The 20977-nt window shown below is 39.9% G+C and overlaps 4 protein-coding genes across 4 annotated transcripts in view; 2 read left to right on the top strand and 2 right to left on the bottom strand.

Moving 5' to 3' along the window:
* Positions 1-4044: 4044 nt before the first annotated feature.
* Positions 4045-5480, top strand: LOC106815351 (adenine phosphoribosyltransferase-like; the record flags this gene model as incomplete). The annotated part of the gene is given in 4 exon segments (XM_014819799.1): positions 4045-4187; positions 4452-4546; positions 4782-4860; positions 5031-5480. Coding segments are annotated over 4 exon segments (454 nt in total), but the record flags the coding sequence as incomplete, so codon positions are not given.
* Positions 5481-5990: 510 nt separating this feature from the next.
* On the bottom strand, positions 5991-11752 carry LOC106815350 (NEDD8). Its single transcript, XM_014819798.1, has 5 exons — positions 11662-11752; positions 8656-8673; positions 8205-8234; positions 7060-7142; positions 5991-6326 (listed from the first exon to the last, which is right to left on the bottom strand). Exons 1-5 carry the CDS (start codon positions 11677-11679, stop codon positions 6242-6244), a joined length of 234 nt encoding a protein of 77 aa, XP_014675284.1. The 5' UTR covers positions 11680-11752; the 3' UTR covers positions 5991-6241.
* A 1698-nt stretch (positions 11753-13450) lies between these two features.
* On the top strand, positions 13451-18916 carry LOC106815347 (uncharacterized protein C18orf63-like). Its single transcript, XM_014819795.1, has 11 exons — positions 13451-13544; positions 13963-14019; positions 14162-14273; positions 15093-15143; positions 15335-15411; positions 16545-16627; positions 16812-16992; positions 17193-17859; positions 18006-18118; positions 18225-18320; positions 18531-18916. The coding sequence occupies exons 1-11, from the start codon at positions 13479-13481 to the stop codon at positions 18663-18665; spliced, it is 1638 nt and encodes a 545-aa protein (XP_014675281.1). The 5' UTR covers positions 13451-13478; the 3' UTR covers positions 18666-18916.
* A 1286-nt stretch (positions 18917-20202) lies between these two features.
* Positions 20203-20977, bottom strand: part of LOC106815346 (maestro heat-like repeat-containing protein family member 1) — a gene marked incomplete at its 5' end in the record, with an annotated part of 9042 nt that continues 8267 nt past the window's right edge. Inside the window, 1 exon segment of the mRNA XM_014819794.1 lies at positions 20203-20210. Within this exon segment, the coding sequence (XP_014675280.1) occupies positions 20203-20210 (8 nt within the window).

The raw sequence follows: 20977 nt of genomic DNA, 5'->3' as shown, positions 1-20977 counted from the left end.
TGAAAGATTTGGTCAGTTTATGGCAAATTATATAGACATACTTATATAAGACACGGCAGCAATAAAGTCTGTGGTTGTCACACTGCGTCTGGTTCGTTCTTACAAGATTTCATTGACAAATCTTTAATGCCAAGATTTGGAGTATTTCCTCCTACACCTGCCGAATATAACAGTCTATATTAGAGTAAGTTTTACAAAACATGTCGCAATGCAGCATTATTCATTTATTTCGAATGCCATCGCTAAGATAACATCAAAGCGGTATAGCGCATCTACCGTTCACAAATGTGTGATTCATTTTGGGGATTTTAAAATTATTATTGCGATATAACAGATGGCAACCTGTGCTCTACTGCCTAGAAAAACTCGTATACGAAGTAAACCACTTCATGCCAAACCCAACTTAACCTTTCGCAAAAAGTTGTGGTTCTGGGAGAGGAAACAACATTGTCATCTGGCGTATATAGCAGCTACGGCTGGGAATAAGCGTATCTTCTCAAATCTTACACGTTACACATCGCGAGAGCTCCGCTTTTAAGGCAGTGCCTATAATCTGAATATTATAAAAATGTTAAATGGCATCTATTTACCTGATGTAACGTCCCATCACTCGCCCACATCTCAGACTTTCACAATCTCAAAACATTTATTTTCACCATAAAAATTACAATATACATTAATCAAGAATATATAATGGGAGTTCTCCCATATATACTCTTTCGTTGTCTATAATGTACGTCGATGGCATTGCTCAATTAAACACTGACTTTCTACTACCATCATATTGTGTCTCATTTTTGTTCGTGTGAGCCTACAGTGTTCATTGACACTTATTTTTTTAGCTCATCTGACATAGCAGATGGCAGGCTCTGTAGAATCGCTCATGATTCGTCCGTCCAGCGTCCGTCCGTCCGTCCGTCCGAGCAGGTCCGTCCGTGCGTCCGTCAACAGCTGGGCCACAATCGTTAACCGTCGACGTACGGTCACGGATATTTCGGCCACATTGGGGGGCGATCAGTCAAAACGAGTTGGGCATTCTCGAAGCTGTTCGGGCGTCACAGGCAAGGGCTCAAGAGGTGTAAAATAAGGGGGAAACATTCACTCCTTACTCTTAAGGTATAGGGAAAAAATGCAGAATTGCGGCACAAATGCTAACGCGCTCGACCTAGCCTCGTGATAGTCGTGTATAGAGCATCATGGTAGGAAAAGCCATCACTGTGCCGAAATTGGAGGTCACAGGTCAAAGGTCAGTGGGCACAGGGCAGATTTTAGACATTTTCTGAGGACATGGTCTGACGGACGCATTGAAAATTTTTTGTTCAGCGGTGACCTAGCATTTTTATGGCGCTTTATTGAAAGGACCATGAATGTCCCTTCTGCTGACATGCGAAGAGTAAGTGTCGGATAACCTTTTGACCCTCAAGAGGAGGGTTAAACTTGGATTTGTTGACTGTCTGTTAGAAAGAATTTGACTGCCGGGTTTGCTAGTAGAATCTATACTGCCTGGATGTATGAGGCTACAATGTCACAGTGAAATTTCAAAAGCTAAATTGGTTAAGAAAGTGTATGTTCCTTAAATCGTATAATTTCTATGTCATTCTGTACTGTCAGTATGTTACATGTAACGTATGCCACTGCCAGCGGCTGCTGCCAGTGGCATGTGTTGTCAGTTTTGCCTGCCTTACATGGTTACAGGTGGCAGCCTCTATTGCAATTTGCAGGCCTGTAGGCTTGCGTAAGGTAAATGATGAGTGTGTAACCTCTTACCTTTCTGTTTGCACAATAGTTGTTGTACTACGTATGATGGGAGCTTCCATCTTTAATCTGAAGAGCACTTAAACCGTACGCGGCAATCTCGTGCGCAACTCATAACGATCCAACGAACATTCTTTGAGAACGGTTCCTGAATACCATCCCTGTGCATTCCACTGTTTCGGCGTGTATGTGAAACAAATTCGGGACTAGCAGGGTTTACTAGAATCCCACCACTCCACCACCGAGTCACCGCAGTAGACGTTAGATGAGCGCTGTCGCTCTGCGGCACTTGTTTACATCAAACTCGTACGACAAAATGTAGTGAAATCAGTACAGGTCTATAATACGTGTCAAACTCCTTTGTCATTATTAGCCCCTGGTAGTAGTAGTACTAGTGCAGATGGGTATAGAAATTAACTTGTGAACAAGGGAGTCCAACGGACTCCCTGCCCTCAAAAAGAGGGAGTCCGCAGCAAAATGAGGGTGTCCGCAGTCTGAACTTCAAAACGAAAGATATTAACAATAACGTGTGTGCTTATTTTGAAGATTCGATCATGCGGTTGCACGTCTGCCAAATTTTCTTTGGGCATTTGCTGAAAAAATACGGTAATTCCACGAGGCCGTGCTCTGGAACGAACTAGTATAGTTAGTGATGCAGAATTTTCAGGGAGTAACACGGACTCCTGCATATATGTCAAATCAGGGAGTCCGAGAGTAAATCGGGGAGTATTTGACTCCAGACTCGCGTTAATTTCGCACCCTGCAGTAGGGTTTGATTTGATTAGCTCCTGTAGCTCAAGGAAAATTACAAACGATTCACAATTGTGATCCAGCTAGCCAGCTATAGCGTAATTACTGCTGTGAAATTTTATTCATATATGCAGTCCAGTAGTAATTTTGTGTAATGTAATAGGTATCACAACAAATTGCATTTAGGTTGGACCTGACTACCTTATCGTGGATGCCATAGGGAAATTTGTAACTGTATTCCCATCTATCCTGGGCAGAGGTGATCTTAGGCACAATATTCACAGGTTGTATCTCCACTGTCTCTGTCTCTGACTCTGGTACTGTCTCTGAGCGCCCATAGTCTCGCTGCCCAAATGTTTTTTTATTCCTCATTGCCGTACGAGGGTCGTTCTTCCCAGACACAATCTGCCATGGCAGAGGCGGGTTCGGCGCTTTCTGACTGTTGGTTGTTGCTAGTCTAGTAGTGCGTACGTACCGGCACAGCCACACGCATACAGCGGCCAGCCACATAAAAACACTCCACACTCATAGATAATATAGATTCTAATATAGACTACATATATATTATATATAATATAGACTCACTATATATAGTCTATATTATACACTCCTGCAGTGCGCGAATTTTGCCGGCGGCCGCCGGTTCAACCCCCCATATAACAGTATGTATAATCAGTCCACTTGGCATATTACATCTCTAAGAAATTGCCATCGAGAATCCATAATAGAACATTTCTATTGTGGACTAGATGGATTTCATGTTGCATGGTGCCCTACTCTTTAGACTGGCCTATGTGTGCCATGTGCCTAACAACCTCCCAGGTGAAAAGAAACTCTTCAACTTAATGCCCTTAATTAGTTATTTATATATATGTCAGTTAAAGTGGATAAACCTCGCAACAAAAGGCCTACATACACCTACTGTGAGCATACTTGCAGTACGAAAACATCAGAAAATGTACTCATTAAGCCAAAAATGTGCTCCAAAGTTTACACTTTCGGAAACTCCGTCAGACAGGGTTTCAGCGTATAGATACATATATATGTTGTTTTGCAGGGAGCATGCCAACCGTAGGCCTACACTAGCGCAAATAGTTCCTGGAACGAAAACACTATAATTGTTTCCATGTTTAAAAACAAATTTCACAATTTCGTACTGAGTAAACATATCGAACAATAAAGTATAACATGTGTTATCATAGAAAAGAACTGTTAATGCAGCACAGCATTCGCTCGGCCGTGTACCGGATGTGTAAACATCCTGTGGTGCTACATTCGTAGCGAAAAGTAATTTCGTTTAGATTTTATGAAGAAATGTGAAAGTAGCACTACAAATAAGTTGTAGACTAGTAAATTTTTACAACATGGACGAGCTCACAGTAGGTATATCTATGCATTTTGCTGCGAGAACATGCCGTTTAGAAAAACTTTGGTATCTACTCAAAGATGATGCCTATTTTGTTACACTTCTGCCCATGCAATAGAGGTTAACAAAAACAAAACATTTTATACTAACGATTTTTTTCCCCATTCCAACAGCGACATATTTTCAGTCATGCAGCAGCCGACGGTGTTTGCTGATCTAATGGATGTATTAATTGACTACGTTAAAGCAAAACACAAGGATATTGACGCAATCATTGGATTGGACTCACGAGGGTTCCTTTTTGGACCTATAATATGTAAGTGTATAATAGTTGTCAGACATGTAACATGTGTAAGCAGTCAATGTAACTATTTACGTTCTTACACTTCACAATGCAGACTTCATGAAAGCATTGAGAGAAATTTCAATAATCGTGTGAGCAATGTGATGTTTCACATGTGCTTCAGTGCTCAGCTGTAAAAGTCTGAAGATATAGAACTCAAACACTCATGTGCTCTCAACACGGTGTACAAATTTATATAATTAATATATATTATCTAATTGTATTCTTCACTTATAGGTTTGCAGTTGGGTATTCCGTTTGTACCTGTGCGCAAAAAGGGCAAACTACCTGGAGACCTAATGAGCACTACATATCAGCTAGAATATGGTTCAGTAAGTATACCCATTGTACATATCAATGTCATCTACCAACCAACTACCAAACTGCCAACATAGCAATCAGCCAACCATCCAACAAATTGTGCCAAATCTTGGATATGTATATTTATATCCTCATTGAATTTTGTGATTCTTAGCGTAGCTTAGATTTAATCAGTTTGAATCAGCTACGAGTAGTTATTAATTGTATTGTTATATACACTGTAACACAATTTGTTTTGATTTGTAGGACGTTTTTGAAGTTCAAAAAGATTCGTTTAAACCAGGAGATAAAATTGTGATTATAGATGATCTACTAGCAACTGGAGGTAACTATTCCTATTGGCATGAAATTTAGCAGTAGTTTATCCAAATCAGTCGGTGTGAGCCTAGTTCCCGTGTAGTACTGTGCACGAATTTCTCTTTTTGCAAGCTGGTAGTGGTATGGATTATAATATTAATTATAATTATAACAACAGACGGGTTATCTTCTCTGTAGGCACAATGTCCGCCTCTGTGGATCTTGTCAAGAAGAATGGTGGAGTAGTGGAAGAGTGCATCTGCATTATTGAAATAGATGACTTAAAAGGAAGGAACAAACTAAAAGTGCCATTTAAGTCATTCATTCAGTTTTAAAGATATGGAAAATCTACACTCAGTTGGACTTAAAAGGAACGAAACTATACTGCGAGAGAAATTGTCTTTTTCTAAATATGGAACATGTTTTAAAATACATGTGCACAATTAACTGTGATACCGAAGTAATTTTTCCATGTGGTGTGATATGAGGGTGCTACTTTCTTTACTGCTTGTTACACTTTTATAGAGCCATGTTGTTAGTACCTAGGTTTCTAGGTATCTGTAGCATCTTAAGTTTCAATAGGAATTGATAATAGTAAGAAATGGGCAAGTGAGAATTACAATAAAGTACACAGTAGGTTTTGCTACACATTTTTGTTAAAAACAAATTTATTTTAAATAGCAAAATCGAAATGAAGCATAATTAGTTATAACTTCATAACCTTAGGGTCGTGACAGTGAGTTCAGTTTTTTATGAACGTCAGTGAATATGATTTTCCTTTTAGCTAATCTATTATCACCCTACATAAATATATGGATGGGGTGTTTATGTTAAGAGCTGGATCGCAGAGTGTAATCACAACTCTATTTTGTGCTAAGCAAAGCCAATCTTTCCACATGTAACAAAAAGAAATACAAGTTAAAAAGCAGTTAAAAGGACTTGCATTTACCGATAGGCCTAAACAACGCTGGTAAATCTGCTTTACAAGCACTAGAGTGCATTTTGTAACCAGCGATCACTTCAAGTTATCGTAGCCAAAGTTGATTTTCCACTAATGTGCAGTATGAAATACTCTTATATGTATGCTCGAATGATTCCTCACAATATATCAAATTACTATCTTCCTACACACTAGAAAAGACATTTGAACTCAATATCCAACTTTTGTATCGATTTATTCGATATATTTCAGTGTCCATTATGTCAACTTGGGTGCACACGTGGACAGCAAAACCTGATATGGCTACAGTATGACCTGGTGTTTACGGTTTAGGCAGCATGGATGTTCATCATAGGGTTGCTGTAGCACACACGGCACAGTCGCACCTCAGGTTTCATTCATTCATAGCCACGCTTTACTATACAGACACACATAGCAACGGTAGATACAAGATACACGTGGATGTAGATCAGAGGCCCCCTCTCAGTGCCAGCACCAGATGAAGAACCGAGCCACCTTGAACTTTGTAATCTTGAGCTGTTTTCTCATCATTCCTGTAAAATACCAATGCCTCATTGATATTTTAATACATACTTTTTTATATTCAAGAAACAAAGCTCATAATATTACATTAAATTTCACATAGAATTTACTGCTGAGATTCAACCTTTGCACAATTTTCAAAAAATTGCTACAATACCAATTTGAAAGGTATGAGAAGTTAAGTCTGTGTCAGACTGGAGCAATCCATGTTTGCTACCAGTGATTGTGTATAGTGTTTCAAATCAAGATAATAGTACTATATTAATATTAATGCTTTCTCAGACTTGAGTACAAATAAGGCCACAATTAAGAAAATCTTTGTTTGCCCTCACCCGACCCAGGCTGAAAAGTTGGGGTAGATAGGTAGGCTTTTTTTAAGGAGTCTTTACAAATTCAGCATGGTGTCTACATGCTTGGGTGTGCTTGTGTGGAGATACCTTTTATGTTGAATGTTTGTTTTGCTTGGTACATATAATGTATTTCCTACAGATTTATATAATGTACAGTAAAAAAAAAGATCTATAAAATTGTTTTAGTCGGCCCCTTTTTGGCGGGTCGGTCAGGTGAGGGCAAACAAACAATATTTTTATCATGGCCTAAGGAGTCCTAAAATCTGTTATTTTGTATAGCTTACATCTGCTTTGAGTCGACCCCTTTTTGGCAGGTCGGTCGGGTGAGGGCAAACAAACAATATTTTTATTATGGCCTAAGGAGTCCTAAAATCTGTTATTTTGTATAGCTTACATCTGTTTTCCACTGAAAATGAGTCTCTGTTGGGCTGGTGGAATTCCTTCTTTTTCTTCTACTCGTTCCTTTATCCGCTCAACCTAGAAAATGTTTTAAACAACTTGGTTATTAATATTGACACATGTTATACTTATGCTACTAGTAGTAATTTATGTCTTTGTCACGATATGTTCTGGTCGTTTAGCCAAAAAATAACATCACCATGAGGTTACTGCTTGAGGGGACTGCTTATAAGTTAACATAGAACATATAGTACATTTAACATAGGCAACATTTAACATTAGACAACAATTACATGGTTTCTTCTGAGGGAAAATTAGACAACGGCGGTAATGGCCAGTTTGGGGACAAAACGCACATGATGGATTCAAAGGCGTGCAATAGGCACAAATGTGGATTCTGCAGGCAGACGCGCGGGGGGAGGGGGGGAAGAGAGGTAGAGGGGGGTTCTGCGGGTTTCCCCCAGCAAGATTTAAAAAATTTGAATGTCTTAGACTGCATTTGAGGCACTCCGAAAATAAAATTTCACCTTTTAGTTTAAATCTTATTCTGTTAGCAGACCTACTAAGTCTCACGTTGCACATTTCGCGGGAGACTCACGCTCCCGCGACACCCATGTTACCCACGTCTGTGGCTGTGCACATCGTGGCTCGTGCTTGCTGGCTGGGGCGGCATTGATTGAAGTACGGGGGGGGGGGGGGGCACTGATTGTTACAGTCGCGTGGGTGTGGTTATTGCTGTATATGTAGGGGTGGGCACCGCTGGTATGAGGGAGCGACAGCAAAACTTTCCCAGAATCAAGGAAAAAGCTGCAATCGGGAATGACACAGGAGTGTGCCGGCATGCAAAAAGAAACGTTGCTGTGAATTTCATTACGATTTTCCATGTATATAGTCAGAAGCACGTGGTGATCTATTTATTTTTGGATTGACACTATTTTGACAACGGCGGGTAAATACAGGAACATTTTCACAACGGCGTTGTTAAATTTGAAAACGGCGGTGCGCTGCAGTCCCTCCTATGTAGAAGAAACCCTGCAATTAACATAGAAGATTTAGAAATAATAATATAGAACATTTGCAACACCAATGAAGTTAGAAAGAATACTTGACTATGTAAGAATTCCATGTCAACCTACCTACCTTGTCAGTAGGTTCAATATCGATTTCAATCTGGAATGAATGAAACGAAAACACATTAACTTTATACATGAGAAACCCTGAACAAAATTAATGGCCGTTTAAATCCTTACATAACTGCAGTGAAATCATGTATATACTGACAATGCTGTTCTGCAGTAACAAATGTTACTGTAAAAATTCATTATAGATGTAATTTTGCTGTAATCTAGCAAGTCTCAATTTATAATTTCCCTATATATATAATTTCAATGTATTACCATAGTTAACTTAACTATTAATAGATTTTATTGTCATTCACTATTTATTATGCTCACAAACATTCCTCACTATCTAAGAATGGTACACATGAACAATTCACTGAATAATGCTAGTAAATAAGGTTCAACAAAAGAGCCATGAAGAACAATGAAATGATATCCATTTTACATATTGAAAAAAAGCAAGTAATTACCTCTTTTCCCGTGAGAGTCTTTATTGAGTACATGGAAATAGAAAATTTTAATTATTAGATATTAATGAACTATACTAGCTTTAGTCATATTTAAAAGCCAAATATATCCATTTATGTTGACAAATGCCAGAATAACTGACACCTTATGTAGTAGTATATAACCTTGCCCAAAAATTCATATTAGGTTGTAAAATTTCACTGCTGGTTGCTAAAAAAGGCTCAATTGTAAGTCAAGCATTTATTAGTGGTCGCTTCCATTTCGCTTTGCAACCACCGAAACAATTTAACACCTTTCTGCACCACATATTTTTGCAGGCACGCTAGACCATACACATGCTCGGTTTATCACTCTGGTTAGAACAAACATACCGGTAACCCGTACAGACTGCAAAATTTGATATGGTATTAAAGTGGCACGCGCCAAATCGTAGCGTACAGACACTAAGCTCTGAAGCGGGCTAAGTTGGCACGGATTGACTGCATGCACAGTTTAGCCTGTTACGTCACTCGACAGACATTTATTGTATTTTCATGTGACCTAAATAAAGCTATGCGCATGCGTATTGTGAAATCTGACGCGCGCCTCGTCTGGTCCCATATTGCGTACAGGCACGTTCAAAGCGGGCTAACTTGGTTCGCTCCAAGTTAGCCTGCTTCGAAGCGGGTCTGGCCCTCCTTAATTTGCGGGGCTAAATTGGTGCAGGCCAGTGCGTATTTGGAGCGGGATAGCGTGTGCACACTGCAAAAATTTGACGGGCGCCTGGCTCGCACCAGTTTGATACCATATCAAATTTGCAGTCTGTATGGGGTAACAGATTCAATACACGTTTGCTACTGCTAATTAATACGATCGCCACATGATTAACCAGAAGTGAAATTAGACCACCTAATATTAATTTGGCAGTAAAATTAAATACTCATAAATGATGCAAGGTGTCATATTTATTATTAATCGTCAACAGTGTGGATAAGATATGGCTTTAGCCTTTAAATGATACATGATATAAACAGTGATAAAAACTTACACAAAAGAATTAATATAAGCACTTACAGGCCTCCAAATTATATTTTAGGGGTTCAACAATAGTATTAGGGCTCCCACTGATAGTATAAAGTGAAGAAATGCAATGGCTAGGGGTTTAACAATTTTGCAGTTATTTTTGCTCAAATAATGCCCTCTCTATGCATTCTAGACATAGAAATTTAGAGCGAAATTCTTTATCTTTCAGCACTATTACATTCAGGTAGGAATATAGGTTCAAATTTTTGTGACAATCAAATAGTACTGTTTTAGTAATTTAATCTTGATAGGCCTGGTGTATGTAAAGTAATCAAAGAGAAGTAAAATTTAGATATTGGCAGTCAAATGTAACGTGGTTAGGCATATATAGGTAAAATATAGCCTCTAACCATTTCCCTCATCACAGGAACACACGAATGCCTAATGCCAGATTCTGTCAGATACTCAGTCGACCAAGACGTGACTACATGTATTATTTACATAGTTAGTATATATACTGATAAATCGGCTAATGAAAAGTAAATCTAGTACTTCTGTTGTGGCCATTTGTGGCATAACAAACTAACTCATTGCCGTCCGAAGGAGGGGTGCGATGGGTGCGGTCGCACCCCTTTTTTTTACAGAGTTTACCCCGGGAATTAGTTATTTAGCTGGCAAGTCAATTCGTCGCGCAAATGTTAGTGTAGGGCCAATATTTTCGTGTGTTTGTGCATTTAAAGCTTTTGTATCGCGCACATAAAACTTCTGATTAGACAATCAGATTGCAATAATTTCTGAAATATTTGTCATAAATTGTGTGCAAACATGCTCCAAAGTGAGGCTCAGATTGCACCAGAGAGCATCTAAAACCCCTAAGCTTCCAGGGCCCCTTTACTAGCGGGCACTGCACCCTGGTCGCGAGGGGCTTCGCGCTCGTGATATTTCACAGAAAAATTCACTCCTGTCAAGCCACGTACCCCCCTTTTTGAAAAGCTTGGGACGGGCCTGTAACTTGTAGTAATAGCGACGCGGGCTAGAACCGTCTCATCATTATAATATGCTGTACCGTGTACCGAACATGCGGTGGTGATAATTGTAACGCAGTGGCTACGCGTCCGGAACCGGTTGCCTAGGCTCCAGGCTACGCGTCCGGACATCCACTCACACAGTGATCGCGCTACTCGCATACCCGCATGATTGCGCAACGGGATGCTCTGCTGCCATCTATCCTTTCATCCGTCCTCTCTCGCTCTCTCTCTCTCTCTCTCTCTCACATACACACACACACACACACTCACAGCGCTCTCTCTCTCTCTCTCTCTCACACACACACACACATACCTCTCTGAGGCTCTCTCTCTCTCTCATGCATACACACACACATACACATTCCCATTCCCTCTCTCTCTCTCTCTCTCTCTCTCTCACACACACACACACACGGCAATCACCAGAGCGTCCTATTGCGCAATCATGCGTGTACGTGTCGCAATTAAGCTCGCTGTGTGAGATGGATGTCCAGACGCGTAGCCTAGCGGCTCCTTGTCCAGAACCGGTCGCGTAGCCACGGCCTAATTGTAAACAGCAGTCTCACTCACAAGTTGTAACTGACAGTAACTAAGTCTGTGACAGTGTCGTGTGAAACTTAGTAGTAACAGTAACTGAAACGTCAACTCTAACCCTAAATAAAACGGGGACATGATTACAATAAACTACAGCAGAGTTACAGGCTACAGTAGTACTTCTAGCAATATGTAGACTTTGTAGTTTAGTGTTTTTGGTGTGGTTCTAGTATGACACTGTCACTGACAGTGCGGTTTACTATGTGACTATGTGAGTATGTCTGAGACTGCCGGTTTCGAACAATAATGCGAACAATAAATTGCTATTTCGTTTTTTACGTTATTACATTACAGATCCATAGAATGTAACTTGAAACTACCTTGCTTGGGTTACATTTTACATACACACTTTGTAATTATAGTCTCGTAAAATTCTACATTTACCTTTACTTTGATAAGCATGATGACGAAAATTTACTAGTTTCGGGCTTCGAAGACGGAACCGTACCTAAAGCGACATGTGATTGGACACCAAGGCTAAGCCGTTGTTACTAGTTCGCACATTGGTTTATAGTTGGTGTTTTCCTTTCTCGGATGTCTCGCGAGAGCCATAGACTGGTGTTATAGATGGTTTCCTGTCTCGTAACATTAGGCTACGAAAACGTGTAACAAAGTACAGTGTACCAGTCTACTGAACCGGCGGACTTCAGGCATGCATGCAGCATTGCAGACGATCCATAAATGTTATTCAACTTATTCAAGTTATTGATTAAGAGTTAAAATGAACCAACCCAATTTTATTTTCTTTGCTGGTAGTCCATTTCTGCATGAATTGTGTTGCGTGAAAGCTCGCATAGCTACAAGTGACGGTGAAAACGCGAGCGATTACGACTCTGAGTATTCATCAATGCCATCATGTCAACCACGCGTTCCATCACCTCGCTCTGTCTCTGCTGGATCTGGTTGCCAGAATCAAATGCATATACTTAAATGTCGGTAAGAATAATAACGTATTTTTGTTATTATAATGCTGCGTTGTCTATTAGTATTAGTATTATACTTTCCACAGGCGCTTTCCAATGTGGTTTATCCAACTAGGCCTATTCGTGGAGATTGAAAGATTGTACTATTGTAGATCTACTTCACACTATTTGCTATTGCTGTATTTGCTACACTGTCACTAGTACTAGTGCTCATAGGGTCTATGTCCCCCAGGGTACTGCCGGAACGTATACCCTGGGTACGTTCCGGTACCCTGGTAACTATATCTGATATGGTTAGGGTTAGGGTTACTGTTAGGGTTAGGGAGTAGGCGTAAGCGACTCCCTAGACTCGTTAGTGGAATAGCTAGGCGAGGTACGGTCCGGCATATTAGATAGTACCAGGGTACGTTCCGGCAGTACCCTGGGGGACATAGACCCTTGCTCAGCAGTACTACTACTAGTACTATAGTATTGGCTGTAATACTTACACAGACTACAGTGTATTGCCGTTTTTATGAAGCAGCTCCAGTTAATTGGTCAACTCGTCCCACACAATTTCTTGACCCATCAAGCTTACTACTACTACTAACTATATATAGTGCACGAAGGGTCGTTGTCGTATCAGGTACTACATATATATGTACCCGAGGTATAGTTTTAGGTTGTTTAGTATTATATGTTTATATTTTTATATGAGGTATATGTTTAGGGTTAGGGTTAGGGTACACTTCTGTAGTACAAGTCTAGCTGGTACACTTTGTGTATACATATATATGTACGTACCTCGGGTACATATATGTAGTACCTGATACGACAACAACCCCTTCAGCACTATACTAGTACTATATAGTAGTAGTAGTAGTAGTAGCTAGTAGTAGTAGTAGTATAGTATAGTACTATTAGTAGTACTGCTCATAGGGTCTATGTCCCCCAGGGTACTGCTGGAACGTACCCTGGTCACTATTTGATATGGTTAGGATTAGGATTAGGGTTAGGGTTCGGGTTTGGGTTCGGGTTAGGGTTAGGGAGTAGGCGTAGGCGACTCCCTAGACTCGTTAGTGGAGTAGGCGAGGTACGGTCCGGCATATAATATAGTACCAGGGTACGTTCCGGCAGTACCCCGGGGGACATAGACCCTATCAGCTATAGTAGTACTACATGCATGGTGTACCATGCACGTGCCCAGTGAAGCAGTGTAGACAGTAAACCTCCAGAAGCTGTAAACATAATTGTTTAGACATACAATGACAGTTTATATGTTTCAGTGAGCTAATATTCATGGAACCAGATGTTATAGCCTCACCTGACTGGGAACAGCCTGGCCAAATCCGAGTTGTCATGCAGGTATTGTCTATATATATATATCATTAAGGAGCTGTCTACAAACTCAGCTATATAAAAATTATAAAAATACCTTGTAGTGTATAAAATAAAGTGTGTGTGTGTGTGTGCGTGCGTGCGTGCGTGCGTGCGTGCATGTGTTCATTGTGTGTGTATGGTACGTAGGGATCGAAGGGCTACACACATTCGCCTGCTGTTCGTTGCTGTTGACTAATTGCTGTAGTAGTTATTGGGGTGAGATCTTCAGAGCCCCAATAGACATGCACCCAAAAGATCACACCACCCTTTTCTCAATCCTTGATCTTTATAGTAATATTTTTACTTAGAATAATAAGTACCATACAATTGTTTAAAAAATATATTGAATTTTAAGTGCCGCTATATATGCACTAACTAATATACACCTATTGCAATTTTTCAGATAGAGTTTTATAAAACTGGCCGTATCCAAGCTTATTTTCAGAAGCGAAACTTGCAGGTGAATGCATTCATTGTCTCGAGATTTGCAATATATATATATATATATATATTCGTATATAAGTTTAGATCTATGCTGCATGTAATATAAACTAACATGACTATCTCATTTATTTATATGGATTATACTCAATATGAATCAGATGGACAAGCCAACACGAGTCACACCAGCAATATTCCAATCATGCATGAACTATAGTTTGTATGCAAGAATGGCACCACACTGGAACAAAGTATCTGACATTTTAATACAAGGTAAATATATATAAATAAGGCATATATAATTATATATAGTCTAAATGGTGGCACTATTTAGAGATGATTATGATTTGGGATATATAATAACCCCCAAAAAATTTAATTTAAAATTTTAATGTAACTATAAATACTATATATATATATATATACTCTCCTTTCTTACCGGTATTCTTTTCTTCTTTTTTCCTTTACTTTTCTCGCCGTCCGGCCTTTACTTCGTTCCCAGCTTCTATTACTAAACCCTATATTACAGAGCCCTATTACTAAACTTCTGCCTGGGCTTTTTCACAAGATTTATTTGCCGGGCGGGGTGAGAAGGAGCTATCTTTACCTATAAGCGGCAATGCACATGCGCACAGACAAGCCAATTAAATATCAATCTGCTGGCATGTGAATAGGTCTTGCTCCTAGTGGCAGCTAGAGCAATTCACTCTCCGTGATTGCGTTGTGCAACTAGGGTTGATATTTGCTAGGCTCTCCCTCCTTAATTGTCACTAACGTGGCACTAACATACACGTTGTAGCAGTGATCATATATGGTTCTAACATGGGGAATATGGATTTATTTTTTGAGCAAACAGTCAGGGAAATAAGCCCATAAACACTCGGTCACTATATGTTAGGATATTACGCATATATGATTTAAAAGAGCAAAACGTAATTTTGCATTCATCAAACCAAGAGGAAAATGTTGAAGTCAGGATAACCTCAAGGAAAGTGAAGGGAGGGGGAATCAAACCCAGACCAAGTGACCACCCTGTATTATATACTATTAAAAGACCTGCTAATACCGTCTAATTGTTTGACACTCACACAGGGCGTGACTTCATTGTCAACAGCAGCGGTAGCAAATTCCAAAATGCCATCAGTAAGTACTTAAAATTGCTATGAAATTCTTTTGTATATTGTTAATATTTCATAATTATTTATATATTAATAATTTAACTCACACATCTGTTAGTCTGGAAAGAGAACCTTTTCAAAAAAACACAGACGACTTGGGAACGGACTTTTGTGCTAGTTGTTCAAGGCTTTGCAGACCCTACTGTTACATTGCAGGAATGAGGTTGGTTGTAAAAGAAGCAGAGCTTTACATCTCATTGCAGGGATTTTGTGTACGAATACCATGCCTCCAGGTAGGTACAGTTATGAAACAACAAAGCATGAAAATTAAATGTTAAAGCATCTACTGTAGATGTTGCCCTCTGATATGTATGGATGTATATTGTTCACACACGTCTCTTCTGCAGCTGACGGACTTGCATTTGAGTGCAAAAGATGAGCAGCTTTTTATGCAATCACTTGAGCAGAATGTTGAGTGTGCTGTACTAAATAAATGGAGTTATATCTTGCCCAGGTGAGATAACTGATTCTGTATGCATGACTTAATTCCCACTAATTAATGAGGCTATCTATATGTCTATACATTTATGTACCAGCTTATATACATTCTGCCATTTACAATTTCATTATCGATATAAATCTTGATATAGGGCCTAAGATAAAATATTGCTTGTTTCCCCTTTACCGACCGACTCGCCAAAACGCCGCTAGTCGACACATTTTAATTATTGGCCAATTAAAACAAAACAAAAATTATTTCGTTTCGCCAAAAAAAAAAATCAAATTTGTTCCGCAAAAACATATACACAAAACAGAATATACAATATACATACACACATCTTGTCAAAACAAAATAAAAAAGATTTTACACCTATACTCGGTACCCTGAGAGGCGAGTAGGTATAAAGGTGAAACAAACAATTTTTTAAGGGTGGCCCATGCAGTTGGTTCTTAATTCTAACACTTATGCAATTGATATATATTTATTTTCATAGGGTTACTTGCCTCAAAGCAAAGGATACGTTTATTTAAAAAATAGCCATGTATGAATTCATAATGGAAATTACTATCATATTAGGTGAATGGATTTATTAATGGGTTTTTATGCAGTATGAAGAAAGGTGAAATTGTGGGTATCACGAAGAGCGTTCCAGCTAATAACCGATTTAAGACTTACAAAGATATCAAGAGATATTGGAAGAATACAGTAAGTTATAACACTTGCAAGATCTCAGATAATCATTCACTTCCAATAGGAAGTTAATTCCTGTACTATTGTACCATGCCCCAAAACTAAAAAAAATAGACCCAATCAGATAAAAATAACGATAAGATAAATTACTGTAACAAAGGGGTTTATAAAACGAGAACTTATTACCAAACTGTTTAAATTATTAGACTTTTGATATGGTACATTCTGTTGCAGTATGGTTATAGGTTACCTGAAAGTGAAGACTCAATGCTGTACTTTCAAGTCTACTTTCGTGCTATTGGAAGCAATCTATTCACGTATCCTTTCCAATGACAGATACTATGATGTTTAGTTTACATTGCTATGTGAGGATGGGTACTATATACTAGTCTGTATAATATAATGCTATACACGTTAGACATGTATACACTATATAAGAATTCTGTTGGAAAATATCTTATTGAAGTCAATGCTATATTATACCTTGACAACATTGGGAAGATATCCTACGTGTTGTGTACGATCTGCAGATATCCAGTATCAGCCACGGTGTGATCCTGCTCCAATAGTGACTGCATTCATGAATGAATTGCAAGCCAAGGTGGGAAGCATTTGTGGCCACACTCTGACCTTCACAAGGACACCGTCATTCTCAATTCCTCGACTATATCCTGCCAGTCAGGTAACTCTATTATTAACACTTATATCCCCTGCATCTGCTCCTTACCACATCATCCACGATGAAAATGCTCACAGAAAAAAGCCAGCGTGACAGTTAGAGTGATTTAGCTCAGATCGTGAATTACTTTGGCGTTGAGATGTTGTTGAGTGACATGCCTCTCTCCATCATACGGACATTAACTTTGACGATGTTCCTTGTAGCCGGTAGCTCACAGCAATCTTACTGCGACGTCACCACCCGTGGCCACGCCGTACAGATCCATCTTCACCCCGCCTGTGCCGCTCGCACACCGTCGGCAAGAAGCATCAACACAGCCGGCAACGCAGCGAGGGCACCACGGTGCGTACGTGTCGCCACCAGCTGGCGCTGACGGTAGTCCGCCGTCCCTCAAGACGGCGTTCCTCGCCGGCGCTGCCAGAATGGTCACTAAGCCAGCTTCATCGGCAGTAGACAGATCGCCGGACAGTGCAGCAGGCAATGACAGGATCGTCCCATGGTTTAAACCTCAGAACAGCGCGAGAGGCCAGCTGCGTAGCGAAGCGAAACCCACATCCAGGATCGTTCCGATATTTAGGCCAGCGAAAGTGGCCCCTGCGCAGGCTGTAGGACGGAAGGTGCCTCCATCTACTGGTAGAGTGAGGCCTGCATTCTCCAGTACCGTAGCGCCACCTAGACTGAGCCAGGTGGACAGCACCGCCCCCTCTTGCAACATCGCACAGAAGCCCGGCCCAAACTTTGCCGGAATTCCACCACGCCACCCAAGCTCCGTGCCTCGGCCTGGCATGGTAGCTCCCCTACACAGACCATTTACAGCACAGCTGACAGAGTCAGGGATAAGCCATGTTGCCACTCAGCTTAGCAACTCGGGTACGTAGAGGGAATATGCTTGGATAGACGTTATTTATCAGTGCTGTTACTGAATGGTGTGTATATATGCAAAAAATATTCTGATGGCACGTTGCAGGTTTGTATTTTGTCTTCGTATCTACACACATTGTCACAATTTGCTGCAGCACCTGTTCCAGGCTTGCCACGAGGTCATTCACATCAGCCCTCACACGGGAGAATTCTACCAAGTCCAGCCACTAGTCAGCTTAACCAGGGTATTATGAAGAGACAAGCACAGGTAACTACCAACGTTATTTTATTAGTTGGTTTACCTGGAAATGAACCTGGCACTATGAATGGTATAGGATTTATTTTGGTATTAATAACGTTTGTTTTGTAAACAGGGAGTGGGCGATGAAGGGTCTAAAATAAAGAAGCCACGGGTCAAGCCACAAGTACAAGAGAATGTCAATGTAGAGGAATATGCAACATATAATCAGGTAAACGAATTACTTTTATCAACTGGAGAAATGAATCTTACATGCCCTATAGTATTGTAATTTGATTTCTCATCAGTCCACATAATATATTCACATCACCAACACGTCGAGCAACGCCAGTATGAATTTAATCACTTCACGTGATTTCCGATCATGATGGGCCAGATTTGCCCGTGAATATTTATTTATACTGCGTGTTGATTTTTGCAGCTGGGAAAGCTGAACACGGTCACCCTACTGTCATGGCTGAGACAGAAAGGTGTCGCCTGCAAGGCTAAAGATAAGAAACAGGACCTCATTGACAAGATCATGCTGTGCATCGCTGCCAGACACATTGAGCAGTGACAGCAGCAAGCATCACGTGTCTACATGTCACGAACTCTGTGGGGAGATTGTTGCAGAGGTGGCTACCTGCATATATGCACGCGACCTGTGATCCAATGGGATGTTTAGGCATGGTGGTCGCAAGATTAGTAAATTGACGAGTACACAGCAGCATAAAGTTGAGTATCAATGTTATGTACATGTTACAGTATCAATAATTTATTTGAAAATTATTTATTATATTTATCAGGGGTGAATAATAATAGATAACTATATTAGATCTATTATTATTCACTCCTGATATTATGCAATTAGTTTCAATTATTTATTACTAATGACCTTGATTAATTTGCATTTAAACAATAAATTTATTGTAATATGGTTTTATTGCTTTGGTTTTAGTTTCACATGCACAAATCATTCACATCACCCAACATGTAATCAGGGAAAAATACCATAACCCTAATGTGCAAATTATGTTTGCCTGGTATTATATTACAGAATTCACACACCCTAATTTATGTATTAATATTGTATACATACATTTGATTGATGCTACAAACTATCACTCATAATTTGATTTATACCTATAACAGTATATTGAAATGAAACTGTAAACATTCTAAGTTTAATTTCTTTACACACATGCACACCATTCAAACGTCTGCAAACTATGCTCATACAAAACATTACATAGAAGCTGACATTATATAGAGCAGCGCAGCATCATAACAAACATCCAGTTTGGTAGGATGTCTAAAAGTCTGTTCATGCCTAGTCAATCGTAACTAGTAGTACAGCATGATTCCAACAAGTACCGCAGTGCGACAGGGCTCATCTGGTGTCTGGTGTTCTGCTGATAAATTCATTTGCGCATAGCAAGACGTCTTATACATAAGTCTTCTATATACTTGTTTGACTTTTGTAGCCAATTCGAACAAATATATCAGCTACACTTTCGCACCCACCTAATCTCTATGGGCTAATTCTATTACCAAGAACAATAATAACAATTCAAATACAAGTTAATGAATGACATTGACGTTGACATAAAAGATTTCAACATATGAGCATGGATCTCCAAGTTTAATTAGAGGGGGCGGGGGGGTCCTCTCCCACCTCCCTCCCTCCTGCCTCTCACCTCCCACTTTACTCCCCTTGCCTCTCACTTCCACACACTTACCTCCCATCTCCCTCCCCCTGCCTTCGACCTCCCTCCCCCTGCCTCCCACCTCCCATCCCCTTGCACACAATCTCGCACGACCTAATTGTACCCCGTTTCCCGCTCGCGTACACACCGTATCACCGTTTTCCTGTCTCCGTCTCAATTTACTACTCTCTCTCTCTCTCTCTCTCTCTCTCTTTATCTTAGACTTTCTCTCTCTCTTTATCTTAGACTTTCTCTCTCTCTGTTAATTATATAAATTAAAAAAACAAACCAGCGATGATGCATTTTACTGCCCCCTCAATAATACTTCGTTCCTATGCCCCTGAGTGTAACAGCCATAGAAATAATAATATATAGTGTCTCTAATATTTCTATGGTAATAGCTTATGTTCACATAACTGGTAAATGGATATGCACGGCCATAGCTACATGATATATGCTAAGATTCAAGATGAAAAGTAAATATATATTATATGGTACTAGTTATTATTTATTCGTTTAACAAAGTTACATGAGAATAAAATCTAATTTAAACTAGGTCTATAGTTGCCGCGAGATGGCGTGTGCAAGTGTAATCAATAATCAAAGATGGCATCGCCCTTCTTGAGATACCCTAACTAGCTCCCTGGGGAGTTGCTGAAATCCTACAGGCTAAAATCCAAGTAAGTATATTCAGGCAGGCGATTAACACGTGTGCATTGCAGGTTGGCAGGCAACAATTATGATTAGAAGAGTGCCAGCAATGGGCTGCCCCGTGTTTTTGCCTACACACGCGAGCATTCACTGATTCAGCCTTCCGGGTGCTATAGACAGACTGCTTTAGAAAATAATATGATTTAAGGAGCATAAACCTTGTTCAACAAACATTTGCCTTTGCAATTAAACTGTGCAACTGTAGCCTCACATTCACACAGGTATGGGCTCTAATAATAGCAAAAGCAGTTCAGTCCTTTGTTAACAGTCAACAAATCAATGTTTAACCCTCCTCTTGAGGGTCAAAAAGTTATCCGACACTTAATTACTCTTCGCATGCCAGCGGAAAGTACATTTCATGGTCCTTTCAATAAAGCCATAAAAATGGTAGGTGACCGCTGAAACAAAAAAGTTTTCCAATTGCTCCGTCAGACCATGTCCTCAGAAAATGTCTAAAATCTGCCCTGTGCCC

The sequence above is a fragment of the Priapulus caudatus genome, unplaced genomic scaffold, assembly GCF_000485595.1.
Source record: "Priapulus caudatus unplaced genomic scaffold, Priapulus_caudatus-5.0.1 Scaffold1094, whole genome shotgun sequence".
NCBI lineage: Eukaryota > Metazoa > Priapulida > Priapulimorpha > Priapulimorphida > Priapulidae > Priapulus > Priapulus caudatus.
This window is presented reverse-complemented; position numbering and strand designations above follow the sequence as displayed.

What these genes read in the sequence shown, in the direction of transcription:
- LOC106815350 (XM_014819798.1), bottom strand. An exon ending in ATATTGAACCTACTGACAAG is followed by an intron (nt 7,143 to 8,204) that starts GTAGGTAGGTTG and finishes AACATTTTCTAG; the next exon opens with GTTGAGCGGATAAAGGAACG. An exon ending in ATTTTCAGTGGAAAACAGAT is followed by an intron (nt 6,327 to 7,059) that starts GTAAGCTATACA and finishes GGTATTTTACAG; the next exon opens with GAATGATGAGAAAACAGCTC.
- LOC106815347 (XM_014819795.1), top strand. Translation starts at nt 13,479, where the DNA reads ATGGAACCAGATGTTATAGCCTCACCTGACTGGGAACAGCCTGGCCAA. An exon ending in AAATCCGAGTTGTCATGCAG is followed by an intron (nt 13,545 to 13,962) that starts GTATTGTCTATA and finishes GCAATTTTTCAG; the next exon opens with ATAGAGTTTTATAAAACTGG. An exon ending in GACTATATCCTGCCAGTCAG is followed by an intron (nt 16,993 to 17,192) that starts GTAACTCTATTA and finishes TGTTCCTTGTAG; the next exon opens with CCGGTAGCTCACAGCAATCT.